This window comes from Camelus bactrianus, chromosome 9, assembly GCF_048773025.1.
Source record: "Camelus bactrianus isolate YW-2024 breed Bactrian camel chromosome 9, ASM4877302v1, whole genome shotgun sequence".
Taxonomy (NCBI): domain Eukaryota; kingdom Metazoa; phylum Chordata; class Mammalia; order Artiodactyla; family Camelidae; genus Camelus; species Camelus bactrianus.
In genome coordinates, this window is record NC_133547.1 from 54434248 (window position 1) to 54455723 (window position 21476).

The 21476-nt window shown below is 44.4% G+C and overlaps 1 protein-coding gene across 1 annotated transcript in view; it reads right to left on the reverse strand.

Annotated features, from left to right (window-relative positions):
* The window catches only part of VAT1L (vesicle amine transport 1 like), a 125701-nt gene extending 114922 nt beyond the window's left edge, over positions 1-10779 (reverse strand). The window contains exon 1 of the mRNA XM_010967441.3: positions 10427-10779. Coding sequence (XP_010965743.2) covers positions 10427-10650 — 224 coding nt within the window. The 5' untranslated portion in view covers positions 10651-10779. The remainder of the gene's footprint in view (positions 1-10426) is intronic.
* Between the last annotated feature and the right edge of the window lie 10697 nt (positions 10780-21476).

Genomic DNA, 21476 nt, shown 5'->3' on the forward strand with positions numbered 1-21476 from the left:
GAAACAGAGTCATGGACATACTATTTGTTTTAAAAGGTTATTCTTTTTTCACCCCCAGTAGTTTTAAATATTTACTCATTTATTTTCCAGTTTTATGGAGCTATAATTGACATTGAATTAGTTTAAGGTGTGCAACATAATAATTTGATGTATGTATTTATTGCACCATGATTACTGCAATATGTTGCTTAGTTAAATATTGTAACATCCAAGCTGGTGGGGCCTGGGGTCCCTAGGTGTACAAGCATTGCAGGAACACTCGAGTAAGTGCTCTTGGAATAACTGTCATCAGAAGCAGCATGCTGGCTTCTCTCCAAGAGCCCTGGCCTCCAGCACCCGATGAAGCCAGATGTCAATAAGGAGGAAATTACAGAGCATCTTAGGAAGTCAGAGACCCACATTTCTCAGCCTTAGGAAAGTAGTTATTAGTGCAAAAAGTGAACTTCTGGTTTCAGGAGAACAGAATGTGTTAGGTACAATTCTCCAAAATCATAGCTCCTTTGGTGCTCTTTCAAGTCCTCCTCTAAGACCTGCATGCTGGAGAGAGGTGGTGCTCTGGTCAGAGACAGCTGAGGTGACAGAGGGAGCCTGAAGGCACACTGGCTTGGATGGGCCACTGTTTGTGTGAGGAAGGTCCTATTTACAAGGGACATGGCCACTTCTGCACACATGCACACCTAACATTTGGGGGAAAGTCGGTAACATACTCACTCATTCCCCCAAACATTTATTGACTGCCTACTGTTAACCAAGCACCAGGCTGGGTGTTCACCAGTTAAATGATAATAGAAGTTCTGGAATATCCAAGATGACCAGAGATTTAAAAGCTGATGGGCCTCAAAGTTGAAAATATTGTGTATGTTATTTATTAATGATTCAATAACTTTATGCTAAGAAATGTAAGGTCCCCAGAGAGGGAATGGAGCTGCCTTCTCCAGTCCCCTCTCTGAGTTGTCACTTTTTCTGGGTGAAGAGTCTCCTAACCCCCATGCTGGCTGCAATCTTGATCCATCCACTGTGCTTCTTACCTGTGAGTTGTCTGATAACTGCCCTCCGTTTCATTGAGAGTATCTACCCTGCCCCCCCCGCCCACATACACATATACACACACCACACACACATACTTCATGAGTTCCTGATGGAGCCGTCAATCATGATGCTCCATTCTTCTGGCTCAGGGTAGGAGGGCATGAGGCACCAATGTGGCCCAATCACAGCACCTCATCCCCTTGGACCAGACAGAGAGAGAGAGAGAGAGATTGATTCATGAAGGGCCAATCAGATTCCTTCCCTGATACATGAAAATTGGGAGAAGAAAGTTCTCTTTGCACTGGGACTTGCTCAACTTACAGAAGGCAGCTGAAGCGAAAGGCCACCATCTTGCCAGGTCTCAAGAAAGCAGCTCATTGCGGTAGGAGCACCTGGGAAGCAAACCCACGAGGAGAGAAAAGATAAAAGATGGAAGGAGAAGGAAAGGGGAAAGCCTAGAAGTCCAGGGATAAGTTCATTGTGATGGTCAGCATGGCTGAAATAAAGGAAAGAGAAGTCAGAGCAGAAGTGACCAGTCTTCCTCTTGAAGATCGTTAAGCTTGGCCTAGCTTCTGGAACATAGTTGGAGCACAGTACATTTTGGTTCCATTTCCTCCCTTGTCCTTCAGGAATTCATCAGGATGTTCTTCTTATGTCATACCATGGTGGCATGTCCAGTTTGGGCTACTTTTTGTTTTTAATATTTTATTTTAATTTTTTTATTTAAGTAGAGTCAGTTTACAATGTATTAATTTCTGGTGCACAGCACAGTGGTTCAGTTTATATATATATATATTCCTTTTCATATTCTTTTTCATTATACACTATTACAGGATACTGAATATAGTTCTCTGTGCTATACAGCAGGACACTGTTGTCTATCTATTTTATATGAAGTAGTTAGTATCTGCAAATCCTGTCTGGGTTATATGTGATGTTAGGGCCTTGTATCCTTTGGGGGAGACATGTGGATTCTGAATCCAGACTCCATTCAGAAAACTTTATGAAGTATGGAAGGACTTTCTTGTTTTTGGGTTTTTTTTTTTTAAAATATAGTTGATTTACAATGTTGTATTAGTTTCAGGTATAGTGATTCAAATTAGTAAAATTTCAATTATATATGTGTATATTCCTTTTCAGATTCTTTTCCATTATAGGTTTTATATGTTCTTGAATATAGTTTCCTGTGCTATACAGTAAGACCTTGTTGTATAATAGTTTGTATCTGCTAATCCCAAACTCCTAATTTATCCCTCCCCCACCCTTTCCCCTTTGGTAACCACAATTTTGTTTTCTGTGTCTGAATCTGTTTCTGTTTTGTAAATAAGTTCATTTGTATCATTTTTTTTAGATTCCATATATAAGTGATATCATATGATACTTGTCTTTCTCTGTCTGACTTACTTCACTTAGTATGATAATCTCTAGGTTTATTCATGTTGCTGCAAGTGGTATCATTTCATTCTTTTTTATGACTGAGTAGTAGTCCATTGTATAAATATACCACATCTTGTTTATCAGTTCATCTGTCAGTGGATGTTTAGGTTGCTTCCATGTCTTGACTATTGTAAATAGTGCTACTGTGCATTTTGGGATGCAAGTATCTTTTCAAACTGGAGTTTCCTCCAGATTTATGTCCAGGATTAAGATTGTTGAATCATATGGTAACTCTATTTTTAGTTTTTTAAGGAATTGAAGGGACTTTCTAATGTCCTTTTTTAAAAAATATTTCTTCCTTACCATTTATATATATTACACATATACTATATGACAAGGACTTCATTCACTCAACAGATATTAAATGTGCCAACATCATTGCTAGATACTTTAGACATGATATCTCTTTTTATCCTGACACAAAATTATCCCATTGGTATTATAATTGTACCCATATTACAGATAAGAAAATTGAGGTTTCAGAAGGCCAAGTTATTTCCCCAAGGTTATGTAGGTTACCAACACAATCAGATCCAGCACTGGAATCCATATCTGTTTCCCTTCAAACATTAACTCTTTGATAAGCAAAAAGCATCCTGCCTTCCATCCAGTTTGGGTGTTCAGTCAGTGCCAACCCAAGAAATGAATCATTATCATTCTTCTCACAGAAGATAATTATCCTGCTTTGGGCTCTGAGGATTCCAGGTGTTTGGAGAAGTTAGGAGTAAAAGGACACAATGCTTTAACCTGCCAAGGGGGTTCTGTTTGGGAAAGCACTGGTTGGCGTATTCCTGCCTCCAGCATGATGCTGGGGAAGAGGCTTGGCTGCACAGACAGAAGGAGATGCAGGACAAAAGCTCACTGCGTGCACATCAAGAAAACAGCACATTCAAAGATAAAATTGCCCCTGTCGCTGAAGCATCTATTTTGTCCCTTGGGCCTTCAGATATTAAATGTACTCATTTTAGTACCATGGCTCCAACTGATGTTCTGCGTGAGATGGCACACAGAGGAATTGAACTAATTTGAGATTACATGCCTGCCGCCCTTTCCTATGAAGAGTCTCTTCTTGTATCTAATTAAACTTTTTCTTCTGTGAAAGTGCCAAGGTGCCAAAAAAGATCCATATTAAGAGTAAGAAGTAGCAGGAACTTGGAGTCATGGAGGGGTGCTCTTCCCCATGCCTGGATGAGCTTTGTTGTCAGCGTTGGATGTCAGTGATTTGCCCACAGTCATGGGATTTGGGTTCCTTTGAAGGAATGTGAACCAGACTCCAGAGGTTGGGCTGTTTTGCACACCCAGCTGTTGGAGAAATCCCTGCTGCCAGCCACAGATGGGTACACACGGAGCTGGTGTGAGGGGAGCAGTACATCAGTCCACGTCCATCCCCAACCCTGGGAATCAGACTCAAAAGCCAGCACCCTTCTCCCTCCTGCCAATGTAGTTTGGTAGGAGACAACCAGGACAGGGAACCAGAAGATAGGTTCAAGTCCCAGTTCTGTCTTTTGCAGCCCAGGTGACTGAGGGAGGGAATGAATGTTTATTGAGCACCTACTATGTGCAAAGAGCAGTCAGAACTGTCACAGGCTCTCAGCTAGCCTTCATGACAATATGAAAAAGTGAGTGTTATTACCGAGGTGATGATCCAGGCAAGTTGAAAATGCTGTTTGCTTAAGATCACATGGTGAAGTAGGGTTAGGGTCTGCACTCAGATCTGTTGTAGCTTCTCTCTATTTCCCTTCATCTCTGAGTCCCTTTTTCCTCTCTTAGAAAGTAAGGATGGTAGCCTTATGGGTTCTAAGGGTCAGATGAAAAATGATGAGGATGGTAGGCTTTATGGCTGCAAAGATGCTACAGTGGAAAGTAGGATGAACTTGAGTATCAGTCATCACTCCCTTTGCCCATCATGAGCCACCTGCCATTGGCTTCTGTATAATTAAGATCAGGCTGCTGTTTATGGGAAACTGCTCTATGTCAGATGTTCTGTAAGACATTCTGTAGTTCCTTTTTCTATGAAATAGAAGAATGACTGATTTTGGGCTTCCTTTCTTCCTCAAATTGCTGAGGAGAAAAGAAGTGCATTCCATTATTGGATGAAGAGCAGACATTGTCACCATCATGAGCCCCCACCTGGGAGGACACAGCGAATGGAGGAATACAAACTTCAGTGAATAATAAAGACCCCTGAAGTGGCATCTCCATCTTTTCATCACCAAATGGGGCTCAGTGTGACTCAGCAGAGTCATCCTCTCCTGTCGAATCCTGATTGCTCCATCCAACACAGAGTGATTTGAGAACACTTTATTCCAATGTCTGTGCCCTAGTAGCTCCTGGCTTGAGTATTAGAAATGCTCCAAGCAATTTCTCAGTTTTACAAACATCTGTACCACTTAACCACGTACACCCCATTGGTTTATTTGAATAAACACAGGGAAGATCATATTGGCCATATTTTGCATTGCATTGACCTTGTCAGGGACAGTTTAATGCTGTGTTGTTTGGGGACATTCTGCACTCAAGTTGCCAATGTAGCATAGCCCAATGGAAGCAAAGGAGACAGAGGAAGGAACCCACATGCCTTGAGTGGATCCAAAGAGTGGTGACTGCGTTTAATCAGCATGGGTATTCTGGGCCAGTAGTCATAGCAGTGTGATCCTAGGTGGATCCCTAAAGCATCCCATACCTCAGAAATGGAGGGAAAGTAGATGTGGTTCAAAACACAATGGCCATTTTTGGGGGGCAAGATGGCCCCATGCACCTTTGAGTCTTATCAATTACACTTTAAACCAGTCAAGTGGATTCATGGTTCTTTCTCTGTATTCCTGTTTCCTGTCTTTGTGTATGTCTGCCTCTCTGTGTCTCTTGGTCTTTCATTGTCTGTCCTCTCTCTCTCCACTTTGTGCTTTGTCACTGTGCCTCTCTGATAATCTGCCTCCCACATGTAAAGAGTCCAGGAACAAGGCAGACTTGGATTTTTACACTGCTCTTGCACTCCGCACATTCTGATCCTCACTAGTCTCTGAATGTCAGTTTCCCCATCTTTAAAATGGAGATCGCAACATTGATCTTGTTGAGTTGCCATTAGGATAAAATGAAACAAAGAGTATATAGCTGGCAACTCAGTTTCTGGCTCTTAACAACTGCTTACTAGATATTAGCTCCCTTCCCACCTCCAGTGCACTTTCCCCTTGTGATCTATTAAGATCCTGCCAATCTGTTGGCTTTCCTCTAGTGTGGCCTGCCCTCGGCCCATTTTCAGATCAGCCAATGGAGCCACGACTTGCTGGTGCTATTTTTCATCCAGTTGGTTTCATTCCAGCAGTTTCCTGTGGCCTCTCACTGTAAATCAGTCTGGGAAAATAAACGTCCCCAATCCATTAGTGCCTTTCCACCACAAACCAATCTGAGCCACAAAACAGACAGGCTTGTTAATGGCTACTTAAGTACATTCCTGTAGCCCAATCTGGAGACCCTCAGCCTTGAGTCCTACCAGCTCCTGCGCAGGAGAAGCGCTGCGGTGACAAGACCGCCTGCAGCAAAGGCAGAGATCTGACCTTCTCATTTGAAGGGGAGGATCCACGAACCCTGGTTTGCCTAGAACAGTTCCAGTTCGTCCCTGCTGTCCCAGAGTAATTATTAACAGTGCCCCTTTTACTCTCAAAAGTGAAAAGTTCTGGTATGAATGGTAAACGAGAGAGCGTATCCATGCAAACCAAGAGTAACACTTTAAACAATAATATCTAGCATTCCTTGACCACCTGCTTTGTGCCAGGCATCGCCATAAAGGTCTTTGTGTTCTGTGTCTCATTTAAATCCCCTTACGTCACTGTCAAGAAAGGGCCATCATTATCCTTATCTTATAGACTAGGAAGTGGAAGTTTAGAAGAGTCAGCAGCATGTTCAAGGTCAACCAGTGGAGAGGGCGCTGTTGCACCTCACTGAGATCCCTTTCACTGGCCAGTGCACCCATGCCCCAGCTGCTAGGAGAGCTGGCTGCTCAGAGCTCAGAGCAGTCCCTGTCTCTGCTTCCATGGGGAACTGCCCTCAGTCAAAGACAAGCCACCTCTGCTGGAGAGGCTCCACGCCCCCACTCAGGAAGCAGCCCAGAGCCCATAACTGACTGATGACCACCGGCAGGACCACACAAGGCTGCCCCCATTGCTTCCTGGTCAGATTGACTCTCTGGTACAACTCATGCTGCAGAACTCAACTCCTGGTGGGATCTAGCCGAGACCCAACCCTTGCTCGCTCCCTCCCCTGCCCTGTCCTGCTCCCCTCGCTCCTAATCTCCCAAAAGCAGCCCTTCCATCAACCACTTAAAAAAGCATCCCTTGCCTCCAAGGAATGAGACCTAAGATGTCCAGTTAGCAAGTGGCAGCCCTGGGACTCACGTCTGGGAAGGTCTCAGTCTTCATCACTAAGCAGATGTGATATAACATTGCCTCTATTATATACATGATTAAAAAGACGGCCTCCAAGTTACCAGGTCACCAGGAAATATGTCATATGGGCATAAATGTGACAGCAGTCACAATAGCAACTGCTGCTCACTTAGTGCCGATGTTGGACCTACCTCTTTCATGCATCTGATTCTCTCAGCACCATGATGTTCACTGTACTATCTCCATTTTGCAGTTGAGGCATGAAAAACTTGGGAAAGTTAAGAGATGGACCCACTGAGGTTGTTACACAGATCCATCTTTCTCCAAAAATGCAACATGCTTTTTCCGCTGGGCCACTTAAATCGCTTGCTGTGTAAGTTGTTCCATAAAGGATGTTCTTGTAACAATTTAGATAGAAGACTGGGCTGTCCCTCCCACCCGCATTCCCCACGTGGTGCTTTCTGAGCTGCATTTGACCATCAAGCCTCCACTTTGGGGGAAAAGTCATATTACTCTGGGAACAGCCAGAAAATGTTTCCTTAAGCCAGACATAAACAGATCAAAGGAGCCATATTCACGGAAGAAAGGAAAGAAAGCAGGCTTGAACGCCAGAGGTCTGAAGAGGTAGATCACATCTCTTGTGGCTTTTCCACAGAGGCAGACAAAATAGAATAAAAGGAAAACAGCAAGGCTTTAAAGAGAGACAAACCAGGATTCAGATCCTAACTACCTGTGTGATGTTTTTAGCAAATTACTCAACATCTCCAAGCCTCAATTTGCTGTACCATAATACTTCTTTCCTTGGACCATAAATGAGATTGGCAAATGAGATAAAAAAGCTATTTCCCCTGCCTCTTTTCTTCCATTTCCACAAAATTTATACATTAACCAACTTGGACCCTCATTCCAGGTCTGAATAATACTGGCTCAGATGGACTGTGCTTTATTATCAAGTGAAAAGCATATCCTATTTGATGATAAAAGCTTTCCATTAAAAATGGAGAATCAAAAAAAAAAAAAAAGAGCAAGAGAGAGAGAACAGATAAAAGGGGAACCTTCAAGCAGGAGGCCATCAGCTGATTCATAAAACTATAGAATGAGTCATCCTGGCTCTCAAGGCTAAACTTACAATCAGTGGGCATCTTTGGCCAGCCAATCCTTGCCCAGTGGAGGAGGAAGGGCCCAGTGGGTGATCTTCACAAACCTATTTCAATCCCCCCTTGCGAAACTGATGAACTCCGCTTCCAGCTTGGGGAAATGAAAATCAATCTGGGCCCTTTGCAATTCTGTATTCCAAATGTCCACCCCCACTCCACCGCCACACACACACACACACACACACACACACACACACACACACACACACACACACTCTACAGCTCCAATGAAGAACAGGCTTGTGTGTCTGGCTTTGAAAATCAATCTCCTGCCCTTCTTCCTGACATTTATTGTTTCAAAATGCTTTAGTTCCCATCAGCATTTATGCAGGAAGGGAAAGGCTGGTGAACGCAGACAGACCTACTTGCACTACAGATGATGCTCTTTTCTTTCAAAAGTAGCTTCAACATTTTCACTCTCGGAATATACACTCTGACAAAGAGTCCTAGAACCCAGTCCTCTATTTGAATGGAGGGCCATAAATTACACACACACATAATATTTTTGACCAGAGGTCGAGGAACAAGAATTATGTATACATGGTTCTAATCTTACTGGGTAGATGGTCTTCCACCAGCAAGTGAAGAAAAATAATGACTCAAAGCATCTTTCCTCAGTCCATTCATTCAACCATAACTTGTGCATTCAAGCCATAACCTGGATGTACTGGGTGCCAAGCTCTGTGCTGGGAGTTGGGGACTTATTGGTGAGCGGGGCAGACTTCAGCTCTGCCTTCTGGGATCTAGCAGCTTGGTTCAGCAAGAGTTAACAAAACAGAACTGAATAGGATCCCCCAAAGCCTCATCCCCTGCCTTGAATTCCCCAGAGAGAGGCCCAGTATTTAGAGTCAAACATGACCAGCCCCACAGATGAGGAGCGAGCCAGAGACCAGCGCCCCCCTCTCTCCAGCTGCCTTCCAGTCTGGCGAATGAAACCCGCGCCTGCTCTCAAAGGGGAGGTGAAAGCTCCTTGCATTTTTTATTGCCTCTAGATAGTTCCCAGATTCTGGGTTTGGGAGTCTAACCTGGGAACCAGTGAGCTCGCTGCTGCTTTAGGGAGCAGTGTCTGTTGAGGGCTTTTGAAAACAGAGATGGCAAGTTCTAGGCCCATCTCACTGGGCTCCCAGCAATTTCCCCCTAAAAGCTTCCTATGCTGCAGCATGTACAACTCAGCGCTGGTCCAGTGAACCCCGGGGGTGAAACCTTCCTCCCCAGAACTCTGGCGAAATGATTATAAAGTGACAGCGCAAGAGCTCACAGTGAAAAAAAAAATGTGACAATGAATATATATATGTTCATGTATAACTGAAAAATTGTGCTCTACACTGGAATTTGACACAACATTATAAAATGACTATAACTCAATTAAAAAAGTGGTGGGTAAGAGCAAAAAAAATGAACAAATAAATAAAAATATAATTGATTAAAGCAAAAAAAAAAAAAAAAAAAGTGACAGCACAAGAGAGGCTTGAACATTCCAGGAGGAATCCCAGCTGGGCGTGGGTCTGAAGTTCACCGGGGGTAAAATGGTGCTCAGACTGCTGAGCTCGTCCTGAGATGGGAGAGGGAGCTCGGAGATAGCAGTTGTTTGGTTGGTTGGTTTGTTTTTCCTCTTGGGAGAAACACCGAAGATGCTAGTGGGGAAGAGGGAGGGTTAAGCAGCAGCCACGGCCTCACCCTTCACAGAGCTTAGTTGCTGGGTACCTAACGCCCTGCTTCGCAGCCCCTCTCCGCTTATCTGGAAGGAAATGTAAAGGAGCGAGGAGGAGGAAGGACGTATTTCCCCAGCCCTCCACCCTGTCCCTTGCCCCACCAGGACAACAGCCTTGAGGTTTAAAAGATCGAATGTCACATCCTGGCCATGCCATTTAGTGGTAGCAGAATGATCTTGGGCAAATCACTCTCGAGTCCCGGTTTCCTCACCGGTAAAGGGGGACAATGAAGTACCTAACTCACTGGGTCCCTGGAAGTATTAAATAAGATCGCACACATAAAACTCTAAAAAAAACGATGGCTGGTACACAGGTAAGCCGACGGTTACTATTATTTTTGAGGCATGTTGTCATCAACTCCACTCTCCTAGCAGCTGAGCTATCCTACCCCACCGAGAGCGCCCGCAGCGCAGTCTTCCAGACCCTGAGCGCTGGGCGCCGCCACCCACCCTTCCCCTCCCAGGAGTTCATAGCCTCCTCTGGCCACCCCTACATCCGGCCTGGGGAGGGCGAGGGCCACCTCTCAGCATCCTCCCCAGCACCAGCGGCCGCGGGCCGCGGGGAGGCTCTGAGACCCGGGTGACGGCGCGGAGGAGGGCGCCCACGGAGGCTCTTCCCTCGGCAGCGTCCCCGCGGAGGCTCTGCCACCCGCTCCCCCGGAGCGCCGAACGCGCAAAGAGAGAAAGCTAGGAAAGCGCGGATACTGGACCAGGCTTTGACGCGGATCTTGAGCTCGCCGTCCTGCGGCTCGGGCATGGCCTTCCTGGTGACCCGCAGCTTGTTGAGTCCCCCAAAGCCGGCCAGCACCACGGCGCGCATCTCCTGGGCGTCCCCCAGGCGGTGAGAGCCGCCGCCTTCCGCCGGCTCCTTGCCTGCCTCCTTCTCGATCATTTGCTCCGTCTCCTCCGCCTTCTCCACGCCTTCCTTGGCCATGGCGCGGGGCGCACGGGCTGTGGCGGCTGCGGCGCTGGGGTTTCGGGGATCCTCTCCCGCGGGTTCCTCCTGTTGAATGTGGGATGCTCGGCGGTACAATGGCTGCAGCCTCCGCGAGCGGCGACGAGGTCCACAGCCTCCGCCGTAATCCTCCCAAGAGCCGCGCTCACGCCCACCCCACCCCGCTCCCCACCTCTCTTCCCTGCCCAAGCGAAGCCTCAGCTGCAGTTTCTGAACCAGTTTCAAATCAGACTTTTAATCGTAGACCCAGAGCCCAGATTTTCGCAAGACTTGTGAATTAAACACGCAGACAGGACTCTGTGTCCTCTGTTGTGGGCGCAGTACTTCGTTATATACGGCGCAGGCTGGGCGCCTTGTAATGGACAGAGATGAATGTCTGTGCCTGGAGGATGCCTCCCCGCCCCAAGGTTGCCTCCTCTCCCACTGATCTGCGGGGGCGGGTGGGATGGACGGGAAATGGGGCCGTTTCCCAAATCACCGGTACCGGCGGCTGGGAGGACAGAGAGGTTCGGAAGGCAGGAACTGGAAATCCCACTCACTGTCTTGAAGAGTCCAGACCAGGGTTTTTGCACTCGGGACCCCCAGGGTTAGCGCAGATGCTCTTAACCTGACATCGCCAGAAGTATCATAGGATGGCTAATTCTCACCACCCGCACCATTTTGGGCCGTAAAGAGGCTCCAAAAAAAAAAAAAAAATCTGTACTAGAAAAGGGTCTTGTTCTTGTTTTGACGCCCCCCCCCCCCCGAAGATCAGATCAGTGTGCACTCCCTCCTCAACACAGGCCTCCCGACACACATACACAGCAGTAACTGGTTTTTCATTTTTCGTTGTCTAGCCCTTTGAAAAAGAGCTCATAGAAAACCTTAGATTTTTGAGGAAAAAAGATGGGGAGATTGCCTTACAACAGTTTAAAGAAAGATGCAGTTAAGGAGTGATAGGAGTATATTCTAATTACTGTGCATCCATCCTTGGGATCTTGGGTGACTCTTTCAGTCTTTCAAGCCTCAACTTCCTCATCCTTAAAATGGGTACATTAAATTTGCATGTTTGCGTCGTGCTAAATGTTGGGTTAGATATGACTTTTGGTGACTCATGGTCCTGATCTTTGAGGAGCTCATTCTTGGAGCATGAGGCAGGGAGGACACAGACAACAAATAGACAGGACACAGTGAGTGGTATTGGTGCCTCTTCTCCCTCCCTTCTCCCTAGGCCTCTCTGCTTTAACATCCTGGCCTTCTATTTCTCAAAGAGTATTAAGTTCCCTCCTACCACCTGTAGTCCCTAGATCTGGAATTTATGTCCCACCGCCTTCATCTGGTGTTGACTCCTACTTCACTCCCAACTCAAGTGTCCATCCCTTGTGAGAGGCTCCCAAACCCCAGGCTGTGTTGACATCCTGTATGGTAAACTCTCATGGCAGTTTGTAACAGACTTTTATATGACTGCCTGAATGTCTTTTCCTTTTCCAACTGTGATCTTCATGTGAGTAGGAGCTCTTTCTGTGTTTATCCAAAATGGTTTCCCGCAGGGGCTTAGCATATGATTGGTATATGGCAGAATATGCTCAGAAAAATGCTTGTTGAATGAGTGAATGAGTCTGTGAATGCAGATGCTACCATGGGAACCCAGGGGAGGGAACCATTAATTTGCTCCAGGGCATTGGAGAAGACCTCATGGGGAGGAAACTTGAGCCAGACCTTGAAAGTGAGCCCAGTTCCCCAGACAAGGTAGATCACCAGCACCTTCAGACACATAGAAAGGTGACAGGTGAAAGAACTCTTGAGAAGACACTGTCTTGTTCTGTGCTGGCTGAGCATCGGCTGTGTTTAGCAATCACTGGAGACTCGGCTGAAAGGTTGAAGATTTTTACAGACCGTGTTATAAAATGTAAGAGATAATCATGGAGGCAATGAGTACCCCTAAAGACCTAAAAAACAAAAATAAGGGAATGGCATTACCGGACTGCATTTCAGGACAATCACTTTGGCAATAAGTGGGTGATGGATTAGATGATAGAGTTATTGGAAGCATGGAGATCTGTTAGCGACTAGAGTGCAGACAGACAGATATACTAAATAAGAGCCTCAGCTAAGCCAATGGCTGTGGAGTGGAGGAGAGGACATTGAAAGGAAGCTGAACAGACAAGGTTTGGTTGGTGAATTGAATATTTGATTGTATACCCAATTGCCTAAATTATTAAGCGTGTTTACGTTGTGAGATACAGTGTTTAGGCTGGATTCTATTCTGAAACAAGAATTTGAGTTCCTGTGGTTTATTTTGGAGGTAATCCCAGGATGCTCCTGTCAGGAGATAGGAAAGTGAGATGGGAACTCAATAAATGCCAATATGGGTGCGTTAATGTGCAGATTACCACAGGGACCAATGGGGCTTAAATGCACAGGAGACCCTTAAGAGACAGTGTGGAACAATCCTCAGAGTTGCCTTCACTCAAGGAGTAAGGACATGGATATTTAAAACTAAAGTTTTCTGCAAATTGGCTAAGGGCTGTTCCTGGAAGTGTTAACTCCCTCGCATGTTCCATATACCTGGGCTGAGAGATCTCCCAGGCAGGATGCTCTCAGTAGGAAGCCATCATTTTATACAGGGAATGGTGAGTTCGAAGGGGATAGAGGTTTGACGCTGACAACATCTACAAGGTATGTTATTGTTTGGGGGTGTCTACTCTTCTAGACACTTTAGGGATGTGTTGTAATTTGATTCTCAGAATAACCTTATTAGATAAGCATCATTATTTCCCCTTTACAGAAGAGGAAACTGAGTCTTAACCTGGTGAATTATCATGCTCCAAGGAATGCAGTGATTATGGTCTGATACACAACCGACTCCAAATTGATACTCTTAACATCTCACCATGGACGTTCATTTGGATGGGCCAAACGAGTTCTTCCCCTGATTGATAATACTCCATGGCATTTTTATATTCTCTGCTCTTGATTGTCCTAATATTTCTGTCTGGCTAAGACTCCTTGCTTTGATTCTGAGGGTTTTCCTTTACCATTAGTGAAGTTAATCTACTTTGCACTCAGCACACAGCATGTTTAAGAGAAAGTGTTTGCCTTATAGAATGTTAAAAGGAATATAATTACTGCCTCCAAGGGAATCTTCTCGCTGTTTACAAACCCCGGATTATAACTGGTATGCAGCCAATTGTCACAACAACTAAGAGGAGACACACCACATTCTGTGCTGCTTAGGGAGGAATACCTTCCTTTGAGTCCTGTATACTGCCATCTGGATTGTTAAGTATTCCGAAATGTTGTCCTCTCTGGTGGAATGTGACAAGAGCCTTGCAGCAAGGCATCTCTCCAAATAAACACAATAAATCTATTTTTAATTTATAAAATTGATTCCTTGGGCACTTGCTCATTTAGAGCTTCACTTGTGAAATAACTTATGTTGGGCAATGTCATACAGCGGCCACTGCTGGTGAAATGCAGTATTATAGCTCAGTGCTATTGACTAGTGTAGGGAACAGGTTTGTGCACCTGGGAGAGGTGTGTAGAGAGTCACCATTGGGAACTCCTCAAGACATTAGCTGTCTCAGAGAAGTGTCACACAAAAGAGGTGAGATCTTTGAGCCAGAATGTATGGGGACAGTATTAGTATGATTTCAGAATGGCTTTCTAAATAACTTGGAATAGTTCAATAACTTTTCAAAGAAATATGTTACTGGGGCAACTAGTCAGTATCTTCAATTATATCCTTTAATAATATTTCTTCTGTTGTATTTTCCTCAATACAACTAGAATCATTTAGTATAATACATTATTTAATCTACAGAATAATCATGTGTCTTAGGTACTATTATCCCTATTTTACATGGGAAGAAATTTAATAGAAACTGAATAACTTTCCCAAGGTCACCTACTTAGTCAGTGGCAGAGTTGGGATTTGAAGTGAGAGCCATTTGAGTCTAAAATATGCATTCTTAACCGCTAAGCTATAATGCCTGTGGTTTTATGAGCTGCTGTGTGTTTTGAAAATACCATAGAATAGGTTGAGTGAAAACAGACATAGTTAGGTCAGTGGATGGTGGCCATTGAAAGATTTTAGTAAAATCCAAGAGGTTGTATTAAAGGATGTGTGCTATAGTGTCTTATAGTTTGTGTTGATGTAATTCAGAAGATAATGGAGCGTGATTGCCACGAGCACAGCATCATCTTCAGAGAAGTACCAGATACGTGTGCAGCCCATTCTGAAGGTGGTAGAATAAACTTCCTATTTATATCTCGGAGAACGAGTCATAGGTGGTTGACTCTAGCTATATCAGAGGGGGAAAAAGTGAACTGATATTTATTCATCACCTTTTGAGTGCCGTCCTTGTACTATTGCTAAGTACTAGAGATAGAACAGTGAGTGAGATGAACATACTCCCAGTCCCAGTGGAGCTAGCATTCTACCCAAGGAGACATATCTTGGCTTAGCTTGGGTTCTCCAGAAGCATATGTTTCTTAATTTAAATATTTAAGTGTAAATGGCTTAACTGAGTGGTGATTCTAGGAAGTAGGGGGTCAGTGGAAGTGAAATAGGGAAGGGAAAGAAGTCAGTACAGGGTACATTATCTAGCACGTTATCACTGTCATTAACTCAGGTTAAATCCTGCTGGAGAACTCTAGATGACAGTGTGGAACATATCTCAGAGGTGTCGTAATCAAGAGGTAAGGTAGAGGGAGGATCCATCAACTCCTGACAGTCCTCTGTCAAAAGTTGTTTTTTTCTTGATGGGGGGGGTGTGGGGGGTGCCAACCATCTACCCATTCTGGTCTGCCCTGTACATGGGCTGTTTTGGAAATGGCAGCTAGACCAAGATATCCTATAAGAGTTTCAGGTGTTTCAGTTTAAAGCCATTGGCTCATTGTGCATGGCAAATGTGAGTTCCAACATCAGTAATTTGTGCTACAGCTATTAACCCCCTGCCCAAAGGCACATAATTACTCATTTACTAGTTTGATAAGCACAGTAAAGAAGACACAGAAGGTACCATCTGGAAGGTCAGAGAAGGCTTCATTATGAAAGTGATGGTAAAGTAGTAGATTCAGCTGTGAATAACAAAAAAACTCAAAAAGTGGCTTAAGGAAGACAGTATACACATAAGGATGGTGTGGAGTCTCCTCAAAGTCATGAAGGATCAGTGTTTCTTCCAGTGCTATACTTCACCTAGGTAAGGGGTTGGCTCTCATTCTCATGATTCAAGATACAGCCCTCACATCCATGTTCCAGGTAGCAGGATGGAGACAAACGGGAGGGGGAGAAAGGTCCATATCCTTCTTTTTAAGGAAGCTTCAGGAGACCGCCAAAATGCATCTACTTACTTCTTACTGGCCAGAGCCTAGTCACCTGGTCATATCCTGCTGCAAAGGAAACTGGGAAATGTAGTATTTGCTGAGTTAAGTGACAGTGCTGGAGGTAAAAGTCAGGGTTCTGTAACTGATGGAGAGAGGAGAGATAATATTGGGAGGCATAGCCATGGTATATAGCACATGACACTGATGGGTTTCAAATAAATGAATGATAGAATGTATTGAAAATGGAGGCTAGTCTTCATGAATTCTGAAAGGGCAGTATTACCCAAGGATCTCAGTCCCTGTGACTCAATGCTGCTCTCTCAATAACTCCTTTAAGGGAGTGGTGAGAGACCCAAGTCTCTCTTTTCATAACCAAAAGATGCTAGTCATAAGACACTGAAAACCATTTTAGCTCTTTATCAACCCAATCATGTACAGATACAATTAGAAACATTTCACCTGCTTATAGTATTTTACCCATAAGTAGCTGTTATCCATGGAGACATGATCTCATCAATCATTTAGTATCATTTGGTAAACATGGTCAGTGGAATGACAATATACTACGTAGGACTGAGTAAGGAATTTCAATCAAGTAGTTTATGGTTTTAGCCCTGTTCATGCTAAAAGATAATTTCTGAGTGATTTCTTTTTCTCTTCCCCTAAATTTTATCTAGGGTTTTCCCCCTAGTGTAAGGCCATAGGATTTTTTGCATGAATCATCACTACAATGATGCTTTCTCCTTTCAAATGCCGCAGAGAGCTGTATTTTCCCCAGAGTACTTAGCTGTAGATCATTGTGAATAACGGTAATGGGATGGGGATGTAAAATTTAGGTTCAGAAGTAAACAAAGCATTTACTTGTCAGACAGAGTCCCAGAGAATCCAGAAAGGGGGAGTATCCTCTCCCTCAACCCATCATCATTTCTTTTCTTACAAGCTGAGAGCATCATACTACAAATCAAGATGAAATAAGCCTCCAGCTAACTCAGTCTCTTATTTCCCTGATGTCTCTGGTTTGGGCTAAGAGCTGATTTCTCTGAGAGTTTTGTTTTCTTTATTATTTGATAAGCCCATATCAGGTTGGTTGGGGCTTTCTCAGAGTAATGACTCTGAAGCTACAAGATCTTGACGTACACTGAAAATGCTCAATATGAGAAGGGCACATTTTGTCTTTCCTGTTCTGAGATTAGAAGGATTGAACCCCAGGAGATAGGGAGCAGCTCTTCAAGAGGAAGCATCCTACCCTATTCCTCTCCTCTTCACCAAGTCTAGTGGAGTACTTTACACAAAGTAAGTGGGCAAGAAGTAATGTCCATCCACCAACCATCAACCATCCATCATCCATCCATCATCCATCCATCTATCAACCATCCATCCATCATCCATCCATGTATCCATCCATGCACCCACCCATCTACACACTTCCTGTATTCTTACTAAGCAGTAAGCAAAGTGGAAGGAGCACATACCTTGTTTCAGGACTTGTTTATCCCAGTTTTCTGTTTACTAGCTATTGGCTTCTAGGCTCCAGGAGGTTAAGAGAGTTGCCCACATTAAATGAGAGTCAGAAGACCTAGTTTTCAGGCATGATTGCAAAGCACTACATGAGATACCGTGCCAAATGCTTCCAAGTATTGTTTCCCACACATAGCATTTGATGAGTCGACTATAATCTCCTCTCTGCTTCCTTTATGAGTAAAGGCTGGCACATGTCCTGAGAGGGTAACAGACATGTAAGCAACATGGCACAGTGTCCCAGGGAGGCAGGACAGTGCAGATAGAGGATAAGTACATAGGCTCTGGGATTGAATGGGCTGTGTTCCGGTCCTGGCTTGACCACTTCCTACCTGTGTAACCATTAGCAAATACCTTAGTCTTTCTGTTGCTTTATTTTCTAATATGTAAGATGTGGGTGTTGATCACACCTATTTTACAAACTTATGGGGGAAATTTAAAAGAAGTAATCCAAATACATATCTGTGCTTGGAAAAATTACTCTATGTTAGGGCTTTGTAGCTGCCTTTGCCTTAGCATTTGATATTTCAACAACTGTGATCAATTCGTAAAGTACAGAATTCCAATCTAACCCTTTTCTTAGTACATTCAAGAGAACAATAGTTTCTTGGGGTATTAGTTGATGCTGGGGTAAAAGGGAGTTCTATGACCCGGTTTCATTAGGTCACTCTAGGTCGTGCAGTTAAGCAGATTTCTTTGACGCAAGGCTTTTTAGAGATGTATGTAAATATTCTGAGTCTCTAAACAGGGATACAGAAGGCAGCTTCACTCCAAATTCTTTGACTTCCAGCCTTTTTCCATTGAAGACTAGCCTTCTGTAGGATATCTTATGGGAAAAGCTGCCCTAGACAAATCAGTGGATAGCGATTTCTGAGTGATTTCTGCACAGGGAGAGGCAGGGCAGAGGAAACAAAAAGGGAAAATGGCCTGATCTGCCCGCATGAGCTGAGAAGCTTACTGAAGGGAAAATAAAACTACAAACAATTTTGAGAACCCTGAAACATGAAACTGGGGCCCAGGAAGATTATGGAACAAATACAATGGGTCAGATGTGGGGCACTATAGGGAGTGGTGGGGACTGTGGCAAATGGGAATGCAGACGACCATTCTAAAGGCCATCCACTCAGCTTCAATCCATCACTGCACTGCCAGGTGAGAATGTGTGGTCAGGATTGCCAGGTCTTCCAAATTTTCAAGAGAAGCCAGAAGTCTGGATTTTTGTGTGCCATCTCCCTACTTTTTCAAATCCTGACAAATACTACATAAGACGAACAAAACATATCTGTGAGCCAAATTTAGCCTGTGTGGCACCAATTTGCAGCTTTTGCTCTCAGCTAGTAGTTCTCAGCTGGGGGGGTGATTTGCCCCCCACCCCCCCAGAACATTTGGCAATGTCTAGAGACCCTTTTTGGTTGTCACAAGTGGTGCTACGGACATCTGATGGGTAGAGGGTAGGAGACTGCTCAACATTAAGGCAGAGAATGGCCCTCACAACAAAGAATCATTCAGCCCCAAGTATCAGTAGTGCCAAAGTCAAGAAATCTTGCTCTAAGCCATGGATCCTGAGATCCTGCAAGTGAGGAGGCCCGTGGTTTTGACTTGCTGTCTGTGTGACTTTGGAATTGTCCTTGTTCCAGTTGGTAAAAGAAGATGCTTGGACTAATTGATGCTCCAGGGACTTTCCAGCCCAGGGGCTGAGGTCACCATCCGCCATCAATGTTGGCAGTGGCCTGGCACACAGTCTCCCTCTGTGGAGACGACACTGATCAGAAGTGATAGCTACTAAAATGGTAACACGCGCTAGGGGACTGTTTCCAAGCTGGAACACTGTCCTTTTGATGAGTTCAGAAGCCTGCTTCATGCAGGTCTCACTCCAGACACTTGAATAAATTTGAAGCCAATGTTAGAAGGCTACTAAATCATCCCAGGTAATTTTGTTTTAGAAACCATTCATATTTCATTGAGGGAGAAATCAAAGGACATGCTTTAATTGAATATACCACTGCCTTTCCAAACAGAGAGGGCCTCTTGGATATTGATTTTGAGTTTTGGCATTGCATGAGCCTGCTCATCCAGTTGGTTAACAAGAGCAAAGGTATTTGGTTCTTTGTTTTAGCTTAAGGATATAATTCAATCGTGCCACAGTGGAATTGAGGCACGCTGCAGGATGAGGTTCATGGAGCAGGGGTTGATGGTTTGACTGGTGATGGGTGGGGGAGGTGGGACAGAGAGTATATGAAGGTAATTAAGGCTGGAGTCTCCAGTAATACACCCAGCACATCACAGCTAATGTCAACCCTGATCCCATCTCCAGGCACTACTCAGGCTGCCCTCATGTGACGTCATTCCTCCTTTCCTGAACAGGCTGCTTTATCAAACTGGGATAAACTACTAGGGAGAAAGGGCTTTCTGCGATCCTGGAGAAGTAGAAGCAGGGATACTGTTTAGGGACTCCTGGTCCCTGACCCTATTCCCAAGATCCCTAGAGAGGAGGTTGTGACCTTGGTGATGCTGAATTTCAGGAATCAGGAGAGCCACATGTTTGCCACAGTTGCTTTAACAGCAGCATGTCGATTGTTAGGGTAGGTTCTTCTGGAATGATGATACGAGCTTGAGGATACAAGAGCAGTGGCAAAGCCAAACCCCATGCTGTGTGGGTGATGCCATCGCAGCTGTGCCCCTGGTAGGAGTTCTGGGGGCCAGAGGAACTGCACCTAATGTGCTACATCTGCCCCTTCTCTGGGTAGCAGTCACTCTTCCAATAACGTTCTGTATCCTTAGCTTATTGAGTTGGGAGATCAGTCTAATTGCATGGTAGGAGTATGAGTGAATGCACGTAAGCCCTGCCTGTCCCTACTTGAAATGCTGGTCCAGGTACGATGGTGCCTGCTGTGCACGTCTCTTAATTATGGTTTCCCCTAAAGCAGACCCCAAGACTAGGGTTGGAGTCCAAGCAGTTTATCTGGGACAGGATCCCAGGAAACACTGGTAATGGAGTGGGAAAGTCAGAGATTGAAAGGAAGCAAGTGGCACCCAGCACATCCCCATTGGGGAATTACAGGAGACAGCACAGAACATGCTTGTGCATTATTCCAAACGGGCATCAGTGAAGCTGGGGTATTTACATAGCTGATAATTCCTCTTATGTGATTTGTTGAGGGCTGCTTTCAGGAGCATTAACTTTTCAGAACTGCTGGCCTGCCTTGCTTTCAGGCCAAGTAGGCTCCCATAGCAAAAGCCCTCCAGCCTAGAGTAGCAGGTGTTCACTGCTAGCAGCTTTCAGAGTGCAGAGCTCAGTGTTAAGGGCACAGCATTGGGCAGAAATGGCAGCTGCTGTAGCATATTGATTTAAATTCTTATTATCACCATACTGTGTATATGAATGCAAGCCAGCTGTAATATCCTTATGCTTATTGCTCTTATAAACAACTCCCAAGAAGCAAAGTGTGCTTACCTGTTTTATTTTTAAGCAGTAAAAAGCGATATAAATCAAAATGACAACAGTAACTTAATGTGATGGATGGTGTTGTTTGATCAAATAAAATCAGGCTTTGTGATGCGAATGTGATCCTGACCACCAAGGGGCAGGTTATTTTGAAGCCAGAATTCCGGTTCCATCTTGTGATCACTAGATTTCCTTCAATTTTCTATATTCCAGCTGCGGCAAAAAGTCAGCCCTGCAGCTGTGAGGTCATTTGGTCTTTTTTTTTTTTTTTTAAGAAAGAGGCTATTATTATTATTATTATTATTATTATTATTACTACTACTACTACTACTACTACTACTACTACTACTACTACTACTATTTTTTTTTTTTAGGAGAGGTACTAGGGATTGAGTCCAGGACCTTGTGCATGCTAAGCATGCACTCCACTACTGAGCTGTACCCACGCCCCCTTTAACACACAGAGTTTAAAAAATTTTTTTTGTTGTTTTTTGGGGGAAGGGGTAATTAGGTTTGTTTGTTTGTTTGTTTTTAG